General features: G+C 47.6%; 1 protein-coding gene and 1 pseudogene across 1 annotated transcript; one reads left to right on the forward strand and one right to left on the reverse strand.

The window, feature by feature from the left end:
* Positions 1-455: 455 nt before the first annotated feature.
* On the reverse strand, positions 456-3,057 carry LOC141069205 (E3 ubiquitin-protein ligase TRIM62-like). Its single transcript, XM_073558631.1, has 2 exons — positions 2,049-3,057; positions 456-1,744 (listed from the first exon to the last, which is right to left on the reverse strand). Exons 1-2 carry the CDS (start codon positions 2,826-2,828, stop codon positions 950-952), a joined length of 1,575 nt encoding a protein of 524 aa, XP_073414732.1. The 5' UTR covers positions 2,829-3,057; the 3' UTR covers positions 456-949.
* A 1,231-nt stretch (positions 3,058-4,288) lies between these two features.
* On the forward strand, positions 4,289-13,741 carry LOC141069206 (GPN-loop GTPase 1-like; annotated as a pseudogene).
* The last annotated feature ends 9,559 nt before the right edge of the window (positions 13,742-23,300 follow it).

Consider the following 23,300-nt stretch of genomic DNA (forward strand, 5'->3'; position numbering starts at 1 on the left):
TAGTGTCCCATTGGTGGAGTGTGTTGCAAGAATTTTTCAAGGATTTTTTCTCCTGTTTATTGCGTATAAAAAATGCAAACGCATAAAAACGCTGCAATTTTTTGTTGTAATGCGCACAATAATGCTACAAAAAAACGCAGCGTATGCATGCGCTTTTGACATGCGTTTCATGTGCGCTCCAAACGCAGCGCAAAAAAAAGCTAGTGTGAAAGTAGCCTGAGTCACTTTTTTAAGCGCATTCAGGTAGAGAGCACAAATTCGTCTCCAGAAAGTGGCCGACAATTTCAGAAGGATTGTTTTATTAGAAGTAAAGTGAACAAGAAAGTAACAATGGAATAATACAAAATCGATATCTGTATAATCAGGATGACGCCCCCACATGTAACCCAGCAGCCTGACACAGACCGTAACATACATATAATTCAACATACGAAAAGAGAAATCTATAACATTCATCTGGTTTATTTTTTTTATTTTATCTGAGAAAGCTCCACATGGTTTCTGATTCTTATTTTTTATTTTATTCTCATTTTATACATGAAAAAAGTAAATAAAGTAAATATGACGTATACATTAGAGTGCAGTATAATATGTCGGATTATTTTGGATAAACTTCTTGGGAGGAGACAGCGCTTAGATAACGTCTGAATCGCGAATACATCAATTACTTGGATACTTGTTACCTGCAGCCACCACTTGGGGGAGCTCACTTGCATACCACGTATATAATAATGTGCTCCCTCTAGTGTTGGCCACAGGTAGTACGTTCTCTCTTAATACTGTCTACAGAGATGAATTGTAAGATTGTATAATTAAAATAAAAAAAAGACTGAACCACTATAAAGAAAAATATTAAAAGTAGCACAGAGTTTTTAATCTACCGTAAATATGTAAGGATGATGGAAGGTGGAGATTAATTTTATGGCTTTACAGAGGCCACCTTTATGTATTATGAATTTATTCTGATTATGGAACCTTCAGATAAATATAAGGCGGCATAGAGCGGCTCAGAGAAGGAGGCAGTGACGGTGTGTAAGTGTCTGATGGGGTCACACACCTGATACAAGGACAGATGCCCGGCTTCATAATCCAGATAGATCCCCACAACCCGCACAGGAGAATCTGATGCCAATTGTGTATATTTACTGTTATGATGGAATCCAAAATTTTTAATGAACATCAAACCCCAGGATTTCTCATTATAACCAATATAAGATTGATTTCCGTTCCTCTCCATACTTTCCCCGGCCACTCCAATAATCCATTGCTTTGCCTGACTCACGTCCACCTCCCAGTAATGTCTCCCGGAGGAGAAGCTGCGGGAACTTAACACCTGTTGGGATCTGAACCTCTTGGGCCCATCAGGTCTGTTCTGTGATGTAGCGGAATAAGAAGCAGATCTGAGATCCTGAGATATAATAATGTTATTATGGGCTGTGTCTACATCCAGTAAAATGTCCAATTTCTCCATCGCTGGGAACTGTCTCTTCATCTTCATATTAATCAGAACATCAGCAAAGCTCCCCAGCCCTCTGTGTAATATCTGTGAGACTAGACCTTCATCCACACACGGAGCATCTCTTACATCACCGATGACCTCACAGCTCCCGTCACTGATGTCACCGGCGTTTACGTCTTGTAGAAAGGTCAGTGGATCAGTGAGATTACATAATCCTTCAAGATGATTCATGTCCTTGGTCAGTTTGTCCACTTGAAGCTCCGTGTTTCGAACACGTGTAGTGCTCTTAGTCCTCAGGGAAACTGAGGACTAAGAGCACTACACGTGTTCGAAACGCGTCCAGTTATCTAGGACATTCCTTCCTCCAGTATACACAGGTTATCAAGCAGCTTATTACCTTTTAATTTGTTTCAATAAAGATTTTGGATTTTATCTCCGGAGCTGGAAACCTTCTTTTTTCACAAGTACCTGACGTCAAGCAGAGACGCTTCCTTGCTCGGATAGAACTACTCATGTGCGGTGTGGACATCACTACAAGGGTGAGCTGAATCAACTTTTTTCTATTCACTTGAAGCTCCACCTGTTCTACCAGGTCAGAGACTGAATGTAAGACCTGATCCTTCTGTCTGGAAATCTCTCCCTGGATTCTCTTTTCTAGATCATCCAGCTTCTTCCTGAGATCAGTAAACAGGAGAGCGACTGTGACACCGAGTCCGGCTGATTTCTTTCCCTGTTCTGTCCCGTGATCCTTCAGATTCTGAATTCTTTCTTCAACTTCTTTTCTTTTGGATTTCATTGTCTCAAAGACAGGTTTAATTTCCTTTTTCTCTGAGGCCACATCCAGTAGCTCCACGTCATGGCCTTTGTGGTCTCCAGCCACCCAGCAGGACACACAGATACAGGCGGTGTCTATAGGACAGTAGTATTTCAGCACCTCCTTGTGTGTGGAGCATTTCCTTTCCTCCAGGGAATCAGTGTGGTCAACTAACATATGTTCTGGTGACTTACTGTGTCTGCTTAGGTGCTCTTCACAAAAAGATGCCTCACATTGCAGACAGGATTTCACAGCCGGTACAGGAGACTTTGTACAGTAAGTACAGAAGATCCTGGTCTCCTCCATACCAGGCTGAGTAGATGAGAAACGCTCCATTATGCTCCTCAGCTTCTGATTCTTCTCCAGGGCCGGACGCTCCGGATATTCTGCTCTGCAGTCAGGACAGAAATACCCTCCAGCCGCCTCCTGGGCATCCAGCACACTCACAATACACGAGCGGCAGAAGTTGTGTCCACATCTCAGGGATACGGGATCTGTATAGAGGCTCAGGCAGATGGAGCAGTTCAGCTCGTCCCTCAGCTCCGCAGACGCCATTGTAGTGGAAGAGAGCAGGAACAGAAATTGGAAGAGTATCTTCACACAGGAAGGAGGAGGGTCTCTCCATACAAATTAACGCCTGTAGTTCTGGAAGTAATAGTCCCACTATGTGTACAGTCAGTAGTGTTAGGTGCTGCAGAACCTCCGCTGCTGTGGCTAATTGTATCATAGCTAATCCTGGTAAAGGAGGAGAATATTACAAATCACCTGCGAGGTGTATGAGCTACAGCTCTGGCAAAAATTAAGAGACCACTTCCAAATGTTCTGTTTGTCTGATTTTTCTCTTTATATTTTTGAGTAAAATGCAAATTGCTCTTTTAGTCTATAAACTCCAAGCAATCATTTTTTTTTCTGAAAAGGAGAAATGGTCAAAATTAAAAAAAAACAGTGCTTTCAGACCTCAAATAATGCAAAGAAAACAAGTTCATAATCATTTAGAAACAACAATACTAATTTTTTAACTCAGGAAGAGTTCAGAAATCAATTTTTTGTGGAATAACCATGATTGTTAATCCCAGCTTTCATGTGTCTTGGCTGCTTTCCTCCAGTCTCTCACGCTGCTTCTGGCGCAGTTCTTCTTTGTGTGATGGCTTCTGACTATCCATCTTCCTCTTGATTACATTCCGGAGGTTTTCAATGGGGTTCAGGTCTGGAGAATGGGCGGCCCATGACAGGGTTTTGATGTGGTAGTCTGTTAATTTTTGCCGGAGCTGTGTATGTACTTTACAGTTTCATGGAGCCTCTTCGTGATCTATAATATTTTTATGATTTATATTGGGGGATGGCGGCATTACACAAATAACCCACCAGGACAAACAGGATGCTCCTCACAGTTATTTTTCCTCCTTGTAAGGAGGAAGACCGAGCTGCGGGTACCTGTACTGAGCTGAGCTCGGAACTGTTGAGGCTGCATCCCATATTACCCGGGGGAAGGAATAAGGGCCCAGACAGGTACCATGACCCGGAAGGAGTGGGCACAGGTGAACCGGAAATCAAGGGAAAAACGCGCGAAGTGAGGCAGAGTTTCCCACGGTCAGGGAGCGGACAGCAGGGTGAGCCCCCAGAGGCTGCGTTAAATATTAAAAACAAAATATATCATTTAATTTTATAAATAAGCTTTTCATCATTGTCCATTTATATTTAAAAAAAAAAAAACGATTGCCACATTCCCTTTTCACAAGCTATGGCTAACAATGCAAGCCTGTCATGAACTGTTGAATTGTTAGGAGTTTGTTTCACGTCACAGATTTAGAAAGTCATGTAATATTGCCTAACAAATGCTTTTAGCTTCTAAGTTCCTCTGATTCTGCCAATCAGCAGACAAGATTCAGTGGTATTATCTTCAGGGGCAAAAGTTTGCTGTAGATCAAACATTCAGAGGGCAGATGTCCACTCATAAGATGAAAAAACAGGAGCAGTGGTGGCAAAGGATGGAGCAGCAACATTGCGGCCAGCAGAGGTCGCGGCGCTCCCCTGTGTATGGTGGTGCTGGGGATGGCTGGCTCTGGGAAGACGACATTCGTGCAGAGATTGATGTCCTATTTACATGAGAAGAACAGACCTCCGTACGTCATCAACCTGGACCCAGCTGTCCATGAGATCCCCTTCCCTGCCAACATAGATATTCGGGACACAGTTAAGTACAAGGAGGTGATGAAGCAATATAGACTTGGACCCAATGACCCTGATCTGTTTGCCACGCGGTTTGATCAGGTGGTGAAGTTCATAGAGAAGAGGCAGGAGAACTGTCAGTACGTTCTGATAGACATGCCGGGACAGATTGAGGTGTTCACATGGTCAGTCTCGGGGTCCATCATCACTGAGGCGCTGATGTCTCTTTTCCCATCGGTGGTGGTCATGGACACGTCCCGCAGTGCCAGCCCTGTTACCTTCATGTCCAACATGCTGTACGCCTGCAGCATCATGTGTGATGTACAATGTCTGCAAGATATGTTTTCTGTTGCAATGTGCTAACAAATCCTCCATTTTCTTTGAGAAGCTGCCTGCCAGTGTCTCAGTTACATTGCACACTACAGCAGCTTCCCTTCCCACGAGTGCCATAAACCAATTTCCTGTCACCCCATTTGGCTTCTCTCAGCCTCAGCTGAAAGAGGGAAAAAAAGTGCGGGAAAGGAAAACTCTTTGTTTGAAATAAAGGTTAGAGGTAACCCTTTAAGAGCCTGCCCTGCGAAAACCGTACCAAGTAGAGATATGGAAATCATATTTTTGTAACCTGAGCGGTCCCAGCTTCGATACCGCGTATCTTTCGAAGTTCTACCTTGTCCAGAACCTGAGATAGGATTTCCGCCCAAATGGACCGTCATATCGCATAGATGTTTGATGTTTTCTTGATAGGCTCATTACGCTGGGAAACATGATACCACTGATGAGTCCATACCAGCTTCTCCCATAAAATTATAGCTATTCTAAGTTTTGTAGCCAAAACATAACTTGGATAAGAGAGGTGGGATCAACCCAGAATGCACCTCTCTGTGATGTCACATAGGAAAGTCTATAAGGCATTCCCTGGCAGAACCAGCTCAGAACAGCTGCAGAGTCCGTGCTGACAAGAACACAGATGAGTGGAGATGCGCAGCTCCGCCTCCACCCCCCGTAAAGCCACATGGTATGCCTAACAACAATATGGAACTGTGAGTGTAATCTCTTTGTTTTCTCCACTTTTATTTTATACCTGTACTGTACATGTTTTATGTCTCAATTTTATAGCAACTTTTATCTGTAATCACTGTCCTCTTTCGGAAAATAAATGAAATAATTATTTAGATCTGTCTCCATGCTCTAAGAATCGAACTATACGCCTTTGTTAGATAATCGCTACTAATTCAAGGGGTTTGCCACGGACCCTCTTAATTTAACACTGTGAATTAAGTAACTGTGACTGGTGGCAGCGCGTTGTGCACGGCTATTGCGGCTTGCTGGCAGTCCAGAAGGGTCTTATATTGCTGAATAAGGGTCTGCGGCCACAGCATTGATAATTCCCTTACTGCAGAAGCCTAATTGCCGGTTCACAACAGGCAGCCCGTCCGGCGACCAATTATCCTAGGTGCAGTTCCCTGACTGACCTGAGGGTAAGGGGGGTGCCGGAGAGCTGCAAGTTCCAAAGTGGAACTGAGAAAGTGGGATATACATAAATCCCCGCAGTACTTGGAAGATTGATAGCAGTGGTGGGGCATCCAAATTAAACTCCCCCTGCGGCAAGTTGTAGAGCGAGATTAGCTTGCTGGATATTTTTGGTCACATGGTGCCAGTGGTGGGATAACTAAGATAAGCCCCAACGGTGCCTGTGATAGCCGTGTGCCGGCAGTGTGTCTCGTCCCTCCGTCCGCTGATACACCCGTGTCAGTGGTGGGACTGTGACATAGTGGTGACACAGGGTCCGCTGTCCGTCGCGTTTTGGTGGCAGCGGGACCCCCGTTAGTCGCCTCCGTAAGTGGACGAACGGCCGTGGGCTGTTCGTCACATATTGGTGGCAGAGCGGTGGGATAATCCTAGAGCATTAGTGATTTGGTTTGAGCAATCATTCCTCTCACTAAAAACCTGCACAGTTCCTGCGGGAATCCTGCATCATAGGTTTTGGAGAACAGACTCAGTGGTTACTAGTCCTGAGACATTAGTGTGTACTTGCAAGTATCCCCCTCCCGTTTCTTCGTTTTTCTTTTTCTATCTTTTATTTGGCAACCATGGCGGCAAAAGGAGAACCTTGGTACAACCGGCAGACAAAGGAAGTTCTTGCTGGGTTATGCACGTACGAAGGCCTTGACGCCACAAACAAAAACAGAGCTCAAATGATCGCGGCTCTAGTGCAGCTGGACAATGACCAGAATCCAGCGAGCGCAGAAGTTGGCCCAAGTGGCAATGGGGCTGCAGCAGAGGCTCCACTCATGAGCGCGGGCCCCACATTCAACCAGAGCACGCTGGACCCCTACCTGCAAGTGGCCTTGGACGCACTCCCTGCCGAAGACCGCGATGGACATCTGGCGCTGATTCAGCAAGCTCGAGAGAGAGCAGAGCAGCGAGCCGAGCAGGAGGCTGAGAGAGCCGAACGTGAGCGTCAAGCCCAGGCTGAGAGAGCTGAGCGCCAAGCAGAAGCTCAGAGGGCACATGAGCTGGAGATGCTCCGACAAGGTGGGCATGCCCCCACAGCCCGAAGCGGTGAGCCCAGCAGCGTCCAGACTCCTAAACCCCGGCTAGAGCATTTTCCCATGATGGAAAAAGACGGGGACTTGGACACGTTTCTGCGAGCCTTTGAGAAAGCCTGCAGACAGTACCAGCTGCCTAGAGACCAATGGGCAAGGTACTTGACCCCAGGGCTAAAAGGCAAAGCCCTGGAGGCACTTGCTTCTCTTCCGCCAGAAGCCGATGACGACTGTGACGCCATAAAGCAGGCGCTGATCGCCAAATACCGGCTGACACCTGAGGTATACCGAAAGAAGTTCCGGCACCTCCAACGTGGCCCACACGATAGCTACCGTGATGTGGTGCAAGGACTCAGGACCCACTTTGACCAGTGGATCCATGGACTGTCCGTTGAAACCTTTGAGCAGCTACGGGACCTGATGATCAAAGACCAGTTCCTGCATCTCTGCCCAGCTGAGGTCCGACAGTTCATCCTGGACCGCGAACCAACGAACGCGGACAAAGCGGCGCAGATCGCCGACAACTACGAGGCCAACCGGAAGCCCGAGACGCGGAGGCCAGTCGCCACCAGCTGGAAAGGGGGTAAGCCAGCAACCAACCCCAATGCCCCAGCTATCCGTCCCTCCGGAGGCCCTGTCCCTGTTGCCAACAACAGGCCGGCTACTGACAGTCGCGTGTGTCACCACTGCCAGCGGCCTGGTCACTTCTTTTACGCCTGTCCGAACAGGCCGAAGAACCCCCCCAGCCAAGGCCCCCGGGCCCAACGCCTCTGTTCTTTTGGTGGGAGGTGTGGTTGGGAGGGCTGACGACAACGTTCAACCTGTTCAGGTGGGGGCCCGTCTTGCTACAGGCCTCAAGGACACCGGGGCTGAACGAACCCTCATCCGTCCTGGACTGGCGGCCCCTGAAGAGTTTGTTGAGGGGAAAACCCTGACTGTCACCGGGATTGGAGGCACCCGTTGTCCCTTGCCAGTGGCACGAGTTTTTCTTGACTGGGGTGCCGGGAGCGGGTTGAGGGAGGTGGGAGTGTCTGAAAACCTGCCCACTGATGTTTTATTGGGGACTGACTTGGGGCGGATGGTTGCATACTACGTCCCTGACACCCTTCCCCAAACTGATAATAAGGGTAACGTTAACCCTGATGATGAAGAGTTTGTTGAGGGGAAACTGAATGTGTTACCTGCTAATGCCTTGATGAGTAATGATGCAACTAACAACCATTCCTTCCCCAGGTATGATGCTGATGCTGATGTGAATGTACCAAAGCAAACTGATAACCATTCTTCTCCTAGGAAGGATGATGATGATGTTGATGTATCTGTGCCGACTGAACCCGTTAACCCTTTCTTTGAAGCGGTAGATGTGTCCACAGGTACCGAAGTGCTCAGCCCCGTCACTCTGCGGAGTGAGACGGCTGAGGAACCCCTGGCAGGAGTAAGCAACGGTGCTCAAGGAAATGGGGAGGTGCATGGGGACCATGAGGAAGGTAATGCCATGCAGCTGACCAGTGCCACCGAGGAAGGTAACTGGCCCATAAGTAGCACTGCTCCTGAAGTGTTCGGGGTGGATGGGGAGGTAGAGCCCAAGCCAGCACCGGCTGGTGGGTCTGTAGAAGTCCCCAGGGAGACAGCATACATAGCAGCTGTCACACGCAGTCAGAGTGCCCAGATCGCAGGTAACGCACTGTCTTCTGGACCCTCTGCTGCTACAGGAGAGACTGAACCAGAGGTGAACCCAGAGCCGGTTCCATAGGGTCCCAGTAAAGAGGGGACCCTGACGTCACTTCTGGCAGCCTCCAGCATGGAGTTCCAGGCTGCTCTGCACTCAGATGCCAGCCTGGAGAAATTGAGAGGTCTCGCCGAGACGCCCACCTCCAAGTCTGATAAGAAGAGGGTGTTCTGGGAACGAGGAAGGTTGTACCGGGAGACAGTACCCGGAGATCCTAAAAAGGAGTGGTTGAGGGAAAGACAGCTGGTCGTCCCCTATCAGTTCAGAACCGAGTTGTTGCAGATTGCCCATGAGATTCCACTCGCTGGACACTTGGGGATCAGCAAAACAAAGGCACGGCTGTCTCAACACTTCTATTGGCCCAAGATGGGGACAGATGTAACACACTACTGCCGCTCCTGCGCCACCTGTCAAAAAGTGGGTAAGGCGGGGCCTGCTCTTAAGGCTCCCCTTATTCCTTTGCCGGTGATAGAGGAGCCTTTCCAGAGAATCGCGGTGGACATTGTAGGACCGCTGTCCGTCCCCAGCAGCTCCGGAAAGCGATACATTCTCACCGTGGTAGACTACGCTACCCGGTACCCAGAGGCAGTAGCTCTGTCTTCAACCAGGGCAGATAAGGTGGCTGACGCACTGGTGACCATCTTTTCAAGAGTAGGATTTCCCAGGGAGATGCTTACCGATCAAGGGCCCCAATTCATGTCTCGCCTAATGGAGGCTCTCTGTGAGAAAATGCAGGTGACGCAGCTGGTATCGAGTCCGTATCACCCACAGACTAATGGTTTGTGTGAACGTTTCAACGGTACCCTCAAACAGATGCTCCGCATACTGGTTGAGACCCAAGGGCGCGACTGGGAGCGGTACCTCCCACACCTGCTGTTCGCTTACAGAGAAGTTCCGCAGGCCTCGACCGGGTTCTCCCCCTTCGAGCTCCTGTATGGCAGGCGAGTCCGGGGACCCCTTGGGTTGATAAGAGAAGCCTGGGAAGATGAGCCAAACCCCACAGAAGTGTCCATCGTGGATTATGTCATGCGCTTCCGTGACAAGATGCAGACCTTGACGCAGTTGGTGCATGACAACATGACGCAGGCTCAGGCAGACCAGAAGCGCTGGTACGACCAGAACGCCCGGGAGCGGACCTACCAGGTGGGTCAAAAGGTGTGGGCGCTGGTCCCTGTACCAATGGATAAGCTTCAGGCAGCCTGGGAAGGCCCGTACGTCGTCCACCAACAGCTCAACCCGGTCACCTACGTAGTCACGCTTGACCATGCTCGGGGTAGGCGCAAGGCCTTTCACGTCAACATGCTGAAGGCGCACTACGAACGTGAAGCTTGCGTCCTACCGGTCTGCAATCTGCCAGAGGATGGGGAGGAAGATCCCCTCCTGGACATGCTGGCCCAGGCCAAGGCCGATGGGTCCATTGAGGACATGGAGATAAGTGGTTCGCTAACCATATCCCAGCGGTTGCAGTTGATGGCCACCCTGGAACTCTTCCGGCCCGTGTTCACCAACCGTCCTGGGAGGACGGAGTTAGCGGTTCATGACGTGGACACCGGGAATCACGCCCCATTACGGCGAACACCTTATCGGATCTCTGAAACGGTGCAACAAGTCATGCGCCAAGAGATCGATGAGATGTTAAGGCTGGGGGTGATTCGACGGTCAAAAAGCGCGTGTGCTTCACCTGTAGTCCTCGTGCCTAAAAAGGATCGAACCACCCGGTTCTGCGTGGACTACAGGGGGCTCAACGCCATCACAACCTCTGATGCCCACCCGATGCCGCGCATCGAGGATCTGCTCGAGCGGTTGACAAACGCCAACTACATATCCATCATGGATTTGAGTCGGGGATACTGGCAGATTCCCCTGAGCCCTGAGGCGCAGGAGAAATCCGCCTTTATCACCCCCTTTGGACTGTACGAGTCCACGGTCATGCCCTTCGGCATGAAGAATGCCCCAGCCACTTTCCAGCGGATGGTCAACCACCTGCTTCGGGGACTGGAGGAGTACGCGGTGGCGTACTTAGACGATATTGCCGTCTTCAGTTCCACCTGGGAGGAACACCTTCAGCACCTCCAGGAGGTGCTCAAGCGTCTTCACCAGGCAGGCCTGACCATCAAGCCGGGGAAGTGCCAGATAGGCATGCACATGGTCCACTACCTGGGGCACCGGGTAGGCGGGGGTTCCATGAGTCCGGAGCCAGAAAAAGTGGACGCAATCGTGTCCTGGCCCACCCCCAGGACCAAGAAGCAGGTGAAGTCCTTCTTGGGCACTGCAGGGTACTATAGGCGGTTCGTACAGGACTATAGCGCCCTTGCCAAACCCTTGACTGACCTCACCAAGCAGAGGCTACCCCAAACAGTCAACTGGACAGATGATTGTGAGGCGGCTTTCCAAGCTTTGAAAGCAGCCCTGTGCAACTCTCCAGTGTTGAGAGCAGTCGACAGCAGTCGCCCGTTTCTGGTACAGACCGACGCCAGCGAGTTTGGCCTCGATGCTGTGCTTAGCCAGGTCGATTCGGGGGACCAAGAGCACCCCGTGTTGTATCTGAGCCGGAAACTTTTGCCGAGAGAAGTGGCATACTCGACCATCGAGAAGGAGTGTCTGGCCATGGTGTGGGCACTGCAGCGTTTGCAGCCCTACCTGTACGGGCGTGCCTTCACGGTGGTAACTGACCACAAGCCTCTGAGCTGGTTGCACACAGTGTCCGGAACCAATGGAAGATTGCTCCGCTGGAGCCTTGCCCTTCAACAGTACAATTTTACTGTAAAACACAGGAAGGGTAGTGAAAACGGCAATGCCGATGGGTTGTCCCGCCGGGGCGAACCCGCTGAGGTGCGCATGGCCGATTACCGAGAGGTAATGCCTCCTTAGCGCCCTCTTAAGGGGGGAGGTGTGATGTACAATGTCTGCAAGATATGTTTTCTGTTGCAATGTGCTAACAAATCCTCCATTTTCTTTGAGAAGCTGCCTGCCAGTGTCTCAGTTACATTGCACACTACAGCAGCTTCCCTTCCCCCGAGTGCCATAAACCAATTTCCTGTCACCCCGTTTGGCTTCTCTCAGCCTCAGCTGAAAGAGGGAAAAAAAAGTGCGGGAAAGGAAAACTCTTTGTTTGAAATAAAGGTTAGAAGTAACCCTTTAAGAGCCTGCCCTGCGAAAACCGTACCAAGTAGAGATATGGAAATCATATTTTTGTAACCTGAGTGGTCCCAGCTTCGATACCGCGTATCTTTCGAAGTTCTACCCTGTCCAGAACATGAGATAGGATTTCCGCCCAAATGGATGGTCATATCGCATAGATGTTTGATGTTTTCTTGATAGGCTCATTACGCTGGGAAACATGATACCACTGATGAGTCCATACCAGCTTCTCCCATAAAATTATAGCTATTCTAAGTTTTGTAGCCAAAACATAACTTGGATAAGAGAGGTGGGATCAACCCAGAATGCACCTCTCTGTGATGTCACATAGGAAAGTCTATAAGGCATTCCCTGGCAGAACCAGCTCAGAACAGCTGCAGAGTCCGGGCTGACAAGAACTCAGATGAGTGGAGACGCGCAGCTCCGCCTCCACCCCCCGTAAAGCCACATGGGATGCCTAACAACAATATGGAACTGTGAGTGTAATCTCTTTGTTTTCTCCACTTTTATTTTATACCTGTACTGTACATATTTTATGTCTCAATTTTATAGCAACTTTTATCTGTAATCACTGTCCTCTTTCGGAAAATAAATGAAATTAGTTATTTAGATCTGTCTCCATGCTCTAAGAATCGAACTATACGCCTTTGTTAGATAATCGCTACTAATTCAAGGGGTTTGCCACGGACCCTCTTAATTTAACACTGTGAATTAAGTAACCGTGACTGGTGGCAGCGCGTTGTGCACGGCTATTGCGGCTTGCTGGCAGTCCAGAAGGGTCTTATATTGCTGAATAAGGGTCTGCGACCACAGCATTGATAATTCCCTTACTGCAGAAGCCTAATTGCCGGTTCACAACAGGCAGCCCGTCCGGCGACCAATTATCCTAGGTGCAGTTCCCTGACTGACCTGAGGGTAAGGGGGGCGCCGGAGAGCTGCGAGTTCCAAAGTGGAACTGAGAAAGTGGGATATACATAAATCCCCGCAGTACTTGGAAGATTGATAGCAGTGGTGGTGCATCCAAATTAAACTCCCCCTGCGGCAAATTGTAGAGCGAGATTAGCTTGCTGGATATTTTTGGTCACATGGTGCCAGTGGTGGGATAACTAAGATAAGCCCCAACGGTGCCTGTGATAGCCGTGTGCCGGCAGTGTGTCTCGTCCCTCCGTCCGCTGATACACCCGTGTCAGTGGTGGGACTGTGACATAGTGGTGACACAGGGTCCGCTGTCCGTCGCGTTTTGGTGGCAGCGGGACCCCCGTTAGTCGCCTCCGTAAGTGGACGAACGGCCGTGGGCTGTTCGTCACATCATGTACAAGACCAAGCTGCCGTTCAACGTCGTCATTAACAAGGTGGACGTCATCGATCACAGTTTTGCAGTTGAGTGGATGCAGGATTTTGAGAGTTTCCAGGACGCACTGAACTTGGAGACGTCGTACGTCAGTAATCTGAACCGCTCCATGAGCATGGTCCTGGATGAGTTCTACAACAACCTGCTGGTGGTCGGGGTCTCCGCTGTGACGGGCGCTGGGATGGTTGACTTCTTTGTGAAGGTATCGGAGGCAGCAGAGTATGAGATGACGTTCTGGCCTGAGTCGAGTGCCTCTACCAAGCTGCGGAGGAGAAGCAGAAGGAGCAGTTGGATCGACTGCTTCGGGACATGGGATCTTGGACTCTGGACCCAGGACTTCCATCAAGAGGTCTAGAGGAGGCAGCTGTGGGGTCTTCGGATCTGATCCTCACCCGGTGGAACATGGAGGATGATGACGCAGCAGAGGACAGCGACACAAATGACACTGAGCAATCAGTGGCAGACTCCAGACTAGAGGAGCCGGTCATTCAGAGCTTCACACAGCAAGTACCGGGAGAAGGTGAACAAGTGACGAGTGGTGAATGAGGAGGAGTGCGGGCATGTGACCGCCAGAGTCCTGACTCTCAGTGCAGGATGGGTCCTGTCATGTGACCTGCAGTCCCACCACTCTGGGGATGGGTCCTGTCATGTGACCAGTTCCCACTCTTCTGGGTGAAGTTTTATTTTGGGTGTAATATTATATAATAGATCAGGTTTTGTTATTAAGAAAAAAACAAAACACTAAACCTGACTTCCTGTTGATGTTCAATACGTCCAAAGGAGGGGATGGTGATGCCAGCACTGATTCGGTGCAGGGCTCACGTGTCATAACAACCTCACGTGAGCCCCAGGAACGTGAGTTCTGACACTGCTGGAACGGAGCCGGCATTGGAAGGGAGTGTGCGTTCTTTTATTTTAACGAAGCCAAGCTTGAGGAAGGAGAAGGGGTTATCCAACTAGTGGACAGCCCTTTTAAATCCTAAAATAAATAAAGTTGTCAATTGTAATCAACTACCAAAATTGCACCCCTTGAATACGGATATGTCACAGATTTTTGCCTACCTGGTTGCCCATGGACAAGTCCTATAGTTCCTTCAGGTCACACGTGATCAGCACATATTCGCTATTCTTCTATAGTCGGTATCCTCTTCTTACTTTGTAGCGAGATGGCGCATGTGTAATTGCTACGTCCACATCGCACAGGATGGACATGGGCCCCGAGACCCACTTCTGTCACAGGAGGAATAGCTCCACTCTGTGCCAGATTCAGCCAAGCAAGTGCAGGAGTACATCCATGTCACCACAGATATACAGTATATAGCATCTGATAATATAGCGATACACAGAAGGATCAGTATACAGCACTGATAACATGGTGTCTGATACCAGAACTCATAGAGGGATCAGTATACAGCACTGATAACATGGTGTCTGATACCAGAACTCATAGAAGGATCAGTATACAGCACTGATAACATGGTGTCTGATACCAGAACTCATAGAAGGATCAGTATACAGCACTGATAACATGGTGTCTGATACCAGCGCTCATAGAAGGATCAGTATACAGCACTGATAACATGGTGTCTGATACCAGCGCTCATAGAAGGATCAGTATATAGCACTGATAACATGGTGTCTGATACCAGCGCTCATAGAAGGATCAGTATATAGCACTGATAACATGGTGTCTGATACCAGCGCTCATAGAGGGATCAGTATATAGCACTGATAACATGGTGTCTGATACCAGCGCTCATAGAGGGATCAGTATACAGCACTGATAACATGGTGTCTGATACCAGCGCTCATAGAAGGATCAGTATACAGCAGTGATAACATGGTGTCTGATACCAGCGCTCATAGAAGGATCAGTATACAGCAGTGATAACATGGTGTCTGATACCAGCGCTCATAGAAGGATCAGTATACAGCACTGATAACATGGTGTCTGATACCAGCGCTCATAGAAGGATCAGTATACAGCACTGATAACATGGTGTCTGATACCAGCGCTCATAGAAGGATCAGTATACAGCACTGATAGCATGGTGTCTGATACCAGCGCTCATAGAAGGATCAGTATACAGCAGTGATAACATGGTGTCTGATACCAGCGCTCATAGAAGGATCAGTATACAGCGCTGATAACATGGTGTCTGATACCAGCGCTCATAGAAGGATCAGTATACAGCACTGATAACATGGTGTCTGATACCAGCGCTCATAGAAGGATCAGTATACAGCACTGATAACATGGTGTCTGATACCAGCGCTCATAGAAGGATCAGTATACAGCACTGATAACATGGTGTCTGATACCAGCGCTCATAGAAGGATCAGTATACAGCACTGATAACATGGTGTCTGATACCAGCGCTCATAGAGGGATCAGTATACAGCACTGATAACATGGTGTCTGATACCAGCGCTCATAGAAGGATCAGTATACAGCACTGATAACATGGTGTCTGATACCAGCGCTCAAAGAAGGATCAGTATACAGCACTGATAACATGGTGTCTGATACCAGCGCTCATAGAAGGATCAGTATACAGCACTGATAACATGGTGTCTGATACCAGCGCTCATAGAGGGATCAGTATACAGCACTGATAACATGGTGTCTGATACCAGCGCTCATAGAAGGATCAGTATACAGCACTGATAACATGGTGTCTGATACCAGCGCTCATAGAGGGATCAGTATACAGCACTGATAACATGGTGTCTGATACCAGCGCTCATAGAAGGATCAGTATACAGCACTGATAACATGGTGTCTGATACCAGCGCTCATAGAAGGATCAGTATACAGCACTGATAACATGGTGTCTGATACCAGCGCTCATAGAAGGATCAGTATACAGCACTGATAACATGGTGTCTGATACCAGCGCTCATAGAAGGATCAGTATACAGCACTGATAACATGGTGTCTGATACCAGCGGTCATAGAGGGATCAGTATACAGCACTGATAACATGGTGTCTGATACCAGCGCTCATAGAAGGATCAGTATACAGCGCTGATAACATGGTGTCTGATACCAGCGCTCATAGAAGGATCAGTATACAGCACTGATAACATGGTGTCTGATACCAGCGCTCATAGAAGGATCAGTATACAGCACTGATAACATGGTGTCTGATACCAGCACTCATAGAAGGATCAGTATACAGCACTGATAACATGGTGTCTGATACCAGCGGTCATAGAGGGATCAGTATACAGCACTGATAACATGGTGTCTGATACCAGCGCTCATAGAAGGATCAGTATACAGCGCTGATAACATGGTGTCTGATACCAGCGGTCATAGAGGGATCAGTATACAGCGCTGATAACATGGTGTCTGATACCAGCACTCATAGAGGGATCAGTATACAGCGCTGATAACATGGTGTCTGATACCAGCGGTCATAGAGGGATCAGTATACAGCGCTGATAACATGGTGTCTGATACCAGCGGTCATAGAGGGATCAGTATACAGCGCTGATAACATGGTGTCTGATACCAGCGCTCATAGAAGGATCAGTATACAGCGCTGATAACATGGTGTCTGATACCAGCGCTCATAGAAGGATCAGAATACAGCACTGATAACATGGTGTCTGATACCAGCGCTCATAGAGGGATCAGTATACAGCGCTGATAACATGGTGTCTGATACCAGCACTCATAGAGGGATCAGTATACAGCACTGATAACATGGTGTCTGATACCAGCACTCATAGAAGGATCAGAATACAGCACTGATAACATGGTGTCTGATACCAGCGCTCATAGAAGGATCAGTATACAGCGCTGATAACATGGTGTCTGATACCAGCGCTCATAGAAGGATCAGTATACAGCGCTGATAACATGGTGTCTGATACCAGCACTCATAGAAGGATCAGTATACAGCACTGATAACATGGTGTCTGATACCAGCACTCATAGAAGGATCAGAATACAGCACTGATAACATGGTGTCTGATACCAGCACTCATAGAAGGATCAGAATACAGCACTGATAACATGGTGTCTGATACCAGCACTCATAGAAGGATCAGTATACAGCACTGATAACATGGTGTCTGATACCAGCGCTCATAGAAGGATCAGAATACAGCACTGATAACATGGTGTCTGATACCAGCACTCATAGAAGGATCAGTATACAGCGCTGATAACATGGTGTCTGATACCAGCACTCATAGAAGGATCAGTATACAGCACTGATAACATGGTGTCTGATACCAGCGCTCATAGAAGGATCAGAATACAGCACTGATAACATGGTGTCTGATACCAGCACTCATAGAAGGATCAGAATACAGCACTGATAACATGGTGTCTGATACCAGCGCTCATAGAGGGATCAGTATACAGCGCTGATAACATGGTGTCTGATACCAGCACTCATAGAAGGATCAGAATACAGCACTGATAACATGGTGTCTGATACCAGCGCTCATAGAGGGATCAGTATACAGCGCTGATAACATGGTGTCTGATACCAGCACTCATAGAGGGATCAGTATACAGCACTGATAACATGGTGTCTGATACCAGCACTCATAGAAGGATCAGAATACAGCACTGATAACATGGTGTCTGATACCAGCGCTCATAGAAGGATCAGTATACAGCGCTGATAACATGGTGTCTGATACCAGCGCTCATAGAAGGATCAGTATACAGCGCTGATAACATGGTGTCTGATACCAGCGCTCATAGAAGGATCAGAATACAGCACTGATAACATGGTGTCTGATACCAGCGCTCATAGAGGGATCAGTATACAGCGCTGATAACATGGTGTCTGATACCAGCACTCATAGAGGGATCAGTATACAGCACTGATAACATGGTGTCTGATACCAGCACTCATAGAAGGATCAGAATACAGCACTGATAACATGGTGTCTGATACCAGCGCTCATAGAAGGATCAGTATACAGCGCTGATAACATGGTGTCTGATACCAGCGCTCATAGAAGGATCAGTATACAGCACTGATAACATGGTGTCTGATACCAGCGCTCATAGAAGGATCAGTATACAGCACTGATAACATGGTGTCTGATACCAGCGCTCATAGAAGGATCAGTATACAGCAGTGATAACATGGTGTCTGATACCAGCGCTCATAGAGGGATCAGTATACAGCACTGATAACATGGTGTCTGATACCAGCACTCATAGAGGGATCAGTATACAGCGCTGATAACATGGTGTCTGATACCAGCACTCATAGAAGGATCAGTATACAGCACTGATAACATGGTGTCTGATACCAGCGCTCATAGAAGGATCAGTATACAGCAGTGATAACATGGTGTCTGATACCAGCGCTCATAGAGGGATCAGTATACAGCACTGATAACATGGTGTCTGATACCAGCACTCATAGAGGGATCAGTATACAGCGCTGATAACATGGTGTCTGATACCAGCACTCATAGAAGGATCAGTATACAGCACTGATAACATGGTGTCTGATACCAGCGCTCATAGAAGGATCAGTATACAGCAGTGATAACATGGTGTCTGATACCAGCGCTCATAGAAGGATCAGTATACAGCACTGATAACATGGTGTCTGATACCAGCACTCATAGAAGGATCAGTATACAGCACTGATAACATGGTGTCTGATACCAGCGCTCATAGAAGGATCAGTATACAGCACTGATAACATGGTGTCTGATACCAGCGCTCATAGAGGGATCAGTATACAGCACTGATAACATGGTGTCTGATACCAGCACTCATAGAAGGATCAGTATACAGCACTGATAACATGGTGTCTGATACCAGCGCTCATAGAAGGATCAGTATACAGCAGTGATAACATGGTGTCTGATACCAGCGCTCATAGAGGGATCAGTATACAGCACTGATAACATGGTGTCTGATACCAGCGCTCATAGAAGGATCAGTATACAGCGCTGATAACATGGTGTCTGATACCAGCGCTCATAGAAGGATCAGTATATAGCACTGATAACATGGTGTCTGATACCAGCGCTCATAGAGGGATCAGTATACAGCACTGATAACATGGTGTCTGATACCAGCGCTCATAGAAGGATCAGTATATAGCACTGATAACATGGTGTCTGATACCAGCGCTCATAGAAGGATCAGTATACAGCACTGATAACATGGTGTCTGATACCAGCGCTCATAGAAGGATCAGTATACAGCACTGATAACATGGTGTCTGATACCAGCACTCATAGAGGGATCAGTATACAGCACTGATAACATGGTGTCTGATACCAGCGCTCATAGAAGGATCAGTATACAGCACTGATAACATGGTGTCTGATACCAGCGCTCATAGAAGGATCAGTATACAGCACTGATAACATGGTGTCTGATACCAGCGCTCATAGAGGGATCAGTATACAGCACTGATAACATGGTGTCTGATACCAGCGGTCATAGAGGGATCAGTATACAGCGCTGATAACATGGTGTCTGATAGCAGCGCTCATAGAAGGATCAGTATACAGCACTGATAACATGGTGTCTGATACCAGCGCTCATAGAAGGATCAGTATACAGCACTGATAACATGGTGTCTGATACCAGCGCTCATAGAGGGATCAGTATACAGCACTGATAACATGGTGTCTGATACCAGCGCTCATAGAAGGATCAGTATACAGCAGTGATAACATGGTGTCTGATACCAGCGCTCATAAAGGGATCAGTATACAGCAGTGATAACATGGTGTCTGATACCAGCGCTCATAGAGGGATCAGTATACAGCACTGATAACATGGTGTCTGATACCAGCGCTCATAGAAGGATCAGTATACAGCAGTGATAACATGGTGTCTGATACCAGCGCTCATAGAAGGATCAGTATACAGCAGTGATAACATGGTGTCTGATACCAGCGCTCATAGAAGGATCAGTATACAGCAGTGATAACATGGTGTCTGATACCAGCGCTCATAGAAGGATCAGTATACAGCACTGATAACATGGTGTCTGATACCAGCGCTCATAGAAGGATCAGTATACAGCAGTGATAACATGGTGTCTGATACCAGCGCTCATAGAAGGATCAGTATACAGCAGTGATAACATGGTGTCTGATACCAGCGCTCATAAAGGCATCAGTATACAGCAGTGATAACATGGTGTCTGATACCAGCGCTCATAGAGGGATCAGTATACAGCACTGATAACATGGTGTCTGATACCAGCGCTCATAGAAGGATCAGTATACAGCAGTGATAACATGGTGTCTGATACCAGCGCTCATAGAAGGATCAGTATACAGCAGTGATAACATGGTGTCTGATACCAGCGCTCATAGAAGGATCAGTATACAGCACTGATAACATGGTGTCTGATACCAGCGCTCATAGAAGGATCAGTATACAGCAGTGATAACATGGTGTCTGATACCAGCGCTCATAGAAGGATCAGTATACAGCACTGATAACATGGTGTCTGATACCAGCGCTCATAGAGGGATCAGTATACAGCACTGATAACATGGTGTTTGATACCAGCACTCATAGAAGGATCAGTATACAGCACTGATAACATGGTGTCTGATACCAGCGCTCATAGAAGGATCAGTATACAGCACTGATAACATGGTGTGTGATACCAGCGCTCATAGAAGGATCAGTATACAGCACTGATAACAAGGTGTCTGATACCAGCACTCATAGAGGGATCAGTATACAGCACTGATAACATGGTGTCTGATACCAGCGCTCATAGAAGGATCAGTATACAGCACTGATAACATGGTGTCTGATACCAGCACTCATAGAAGGATCAGTATACAGCACTGATAACATGGTGTCTGATACCAGCGCTCATAGAAGGATCAGTATACAGCACTGATAACATGGTGTCTGATACCAGCGCTCATAGAGGGATCAGTATACAGCAGTGATAACATGGTGTCTGATACCAGCACTCATAGAAGGATCAGTATACAGCACTGATAACATGGTGTCTGATACCAGCGCTCATAGAAGGATCAGTATACAGCACTGATAACATGGTGTCTGATACCAGCACTCATAGACGGATCAGTATACAGCAGTGATAACATGGTGTCTGATACCAGCGCTCATAGACGGATCAGTATACAGCAGTGATAACATGGTGTCTGATACCAGCGCTCATAGAGGGATCAGTATACAGCACTGATAACATGGTGTCTGATACCAGCACTCATAGACGGATCAGTATACAGCAGTGATAACATGGTGTCTGATACCAGCGCTCATAGAAGGATCAGTATACAGCGCTGATAACATGGTGTCTGATACCAGAGCTCATAGACGGATCAGTATACAGCAGTGATAACATGGTGTCTGATACCAGCGCTCATAGAGGGATCAGTATACAGCACTGATAACATGGTGTCTGATACCAGCACTCATAGACGGATCAGTATACAGCAGTGATAACATGGTGTCTGATACCAGCGCTCATAGAAGGATCAGTATACAGCACTGATAACATGGTGTCTGATACCAGCGCTCATAGAAGGATCAGTATACAGCACTGATAACATGGTGTCTGATACCAGCGCTCAGAGGGATCAGTATACAGCACTGATAACATGGTGTCTGATACCAGCGCTCATAGAGGGATCAGTATACAGCACTGATAACATGGTGTCTGATACCAGCACTCATAGAAGGATCAGTATACAGCACTGATAACATGGTGTCTGATACCAGCGCTCATAGAAGGATCAGTATACAGCACTGATAACATGGTGTCTGATACCAGCACTCATAGACGGATCAGTATACAGCAGTGATAACATGGTGTCTGATACCAGCGCTCATAGAAGGATCAGTATACAGCACTGATAACATGGTGTCTGATACCAGCGCTCATAGAAGGATCAGTATACAGCACTGATAACATGGTGTCTGATACCAGCGCTCAGAGGGATCAGTATACAGCACTGATAACATGGTGTCTGATACCAGCGCTCATAGAAGGATCAGTATACAGCACTGATAACATGGTGTCTGATACCAGCACTCATAGACGGATCAGTATACAGCAGTGATAACATGGTGTCTGATACCAGCACTCATAGAAGGATCAGTATACAGCACTGATAACATGGTGTCTGATACCAGCGCTCATAGAAGGATCAGTATACAGCACTGATAACATGGTGTCTGATACCAGCGCTCAGAGGGATCAGTATACAGCACTGATAACATGGTGTCTGATACCAGCGCTCATAGAGGGATCAGTATACAGCACTGATAACATGGTGTCTGATACCAGCGCTCATAGAGGGATCAGTATACAGCGCTGATAACATGGTGTCTGATACCAGCGCTCATAGAAGGATCAGGGGGATTCCCTGTTGAGAGGAACAGAGGCCGCTATCTGCAGACCGGATATAACTTCAAGAGAAATGTGCTGTCTTCCAGGTGCAAAAATTAAAGATGTGTCTGACAGGATATCAGGACTCTTCAGACCTACAGATGACTACCCATTCCTGCTACTACATGTGGGGACAAATGACACCGCAAGAAATGACCTGGAAACCATCTGCAGAGACTTTGAAGACTTAGGCAAGAAAGTGAAAGAACTGGGAGCGCAGGTGGTCTTCTCTTCCATCCTCCCAGTGGATGGCCATGGAACAAGGAGGTGGAATAAGATTCTGCAGGTGAACAACTGGCTACGTCGATGGTGCCGTCAGGAACGATTTGGATTTCTGGATCACGGAGTGAACTACTTATACGATGGACTACTTGCTAGAGATGGGGTGCACCTTACGAAGACTGGAAAGCATGTATTTGGAAGTCGCCTTGCTACACTTGTAAGGAGAGCTTTAAACTAGAACAACATGGGAAGGGAAGCAAAAGACCAGAAAAAGCCATACACCTGACAAATGCTATTGAGAACTCTGCTATTAGAAGTGGAAAGGAAGAACAAAGACGAAAGAATCTAATTAATAAAAACATTGGAGAAAGAGAAAACAATCACAAACTAAAATGTTTCTATACTAATGCACAAAGCATGGGCAACAAACAAGGAGAATTGGAACTACTAACACAGGAAAAGAAATATGATGTCATTGGA

Source organism: Dendrobates tinctorius, unplaced genomic scaffold, assembly GCF_039654945.1.
Source record: "Dendrobates tinctorius isolate UK_male_01 unplaced genomic scaffold, ASM3965494v1 ptg000257l, whole genome shotgun sequence".
NCBI classification, from domain to species: domain Eukaryota; kingdom Metazoa; phylum Chordata; class Amphibia; order Anura; family Dendrobatidae; genus Dendrobates; species Dendrobates tinctorius.

Coding starts and splice junctions, on each gene's coding strand:
- LOC141069205 (XM_073558631.1), bottom strand. CDS start 2,828: ATGGCGTCTGCGGAGCTGAGGGACGAGCTGAACTGCTCCATCTGCCTG. Junction 1,745..2,048: donor TACATTCAGTCTCTGACCTG/GTAGAACAGGTG, acceptor CTGAGGACTAAG/AGCACTACACGTGTTCGAAA.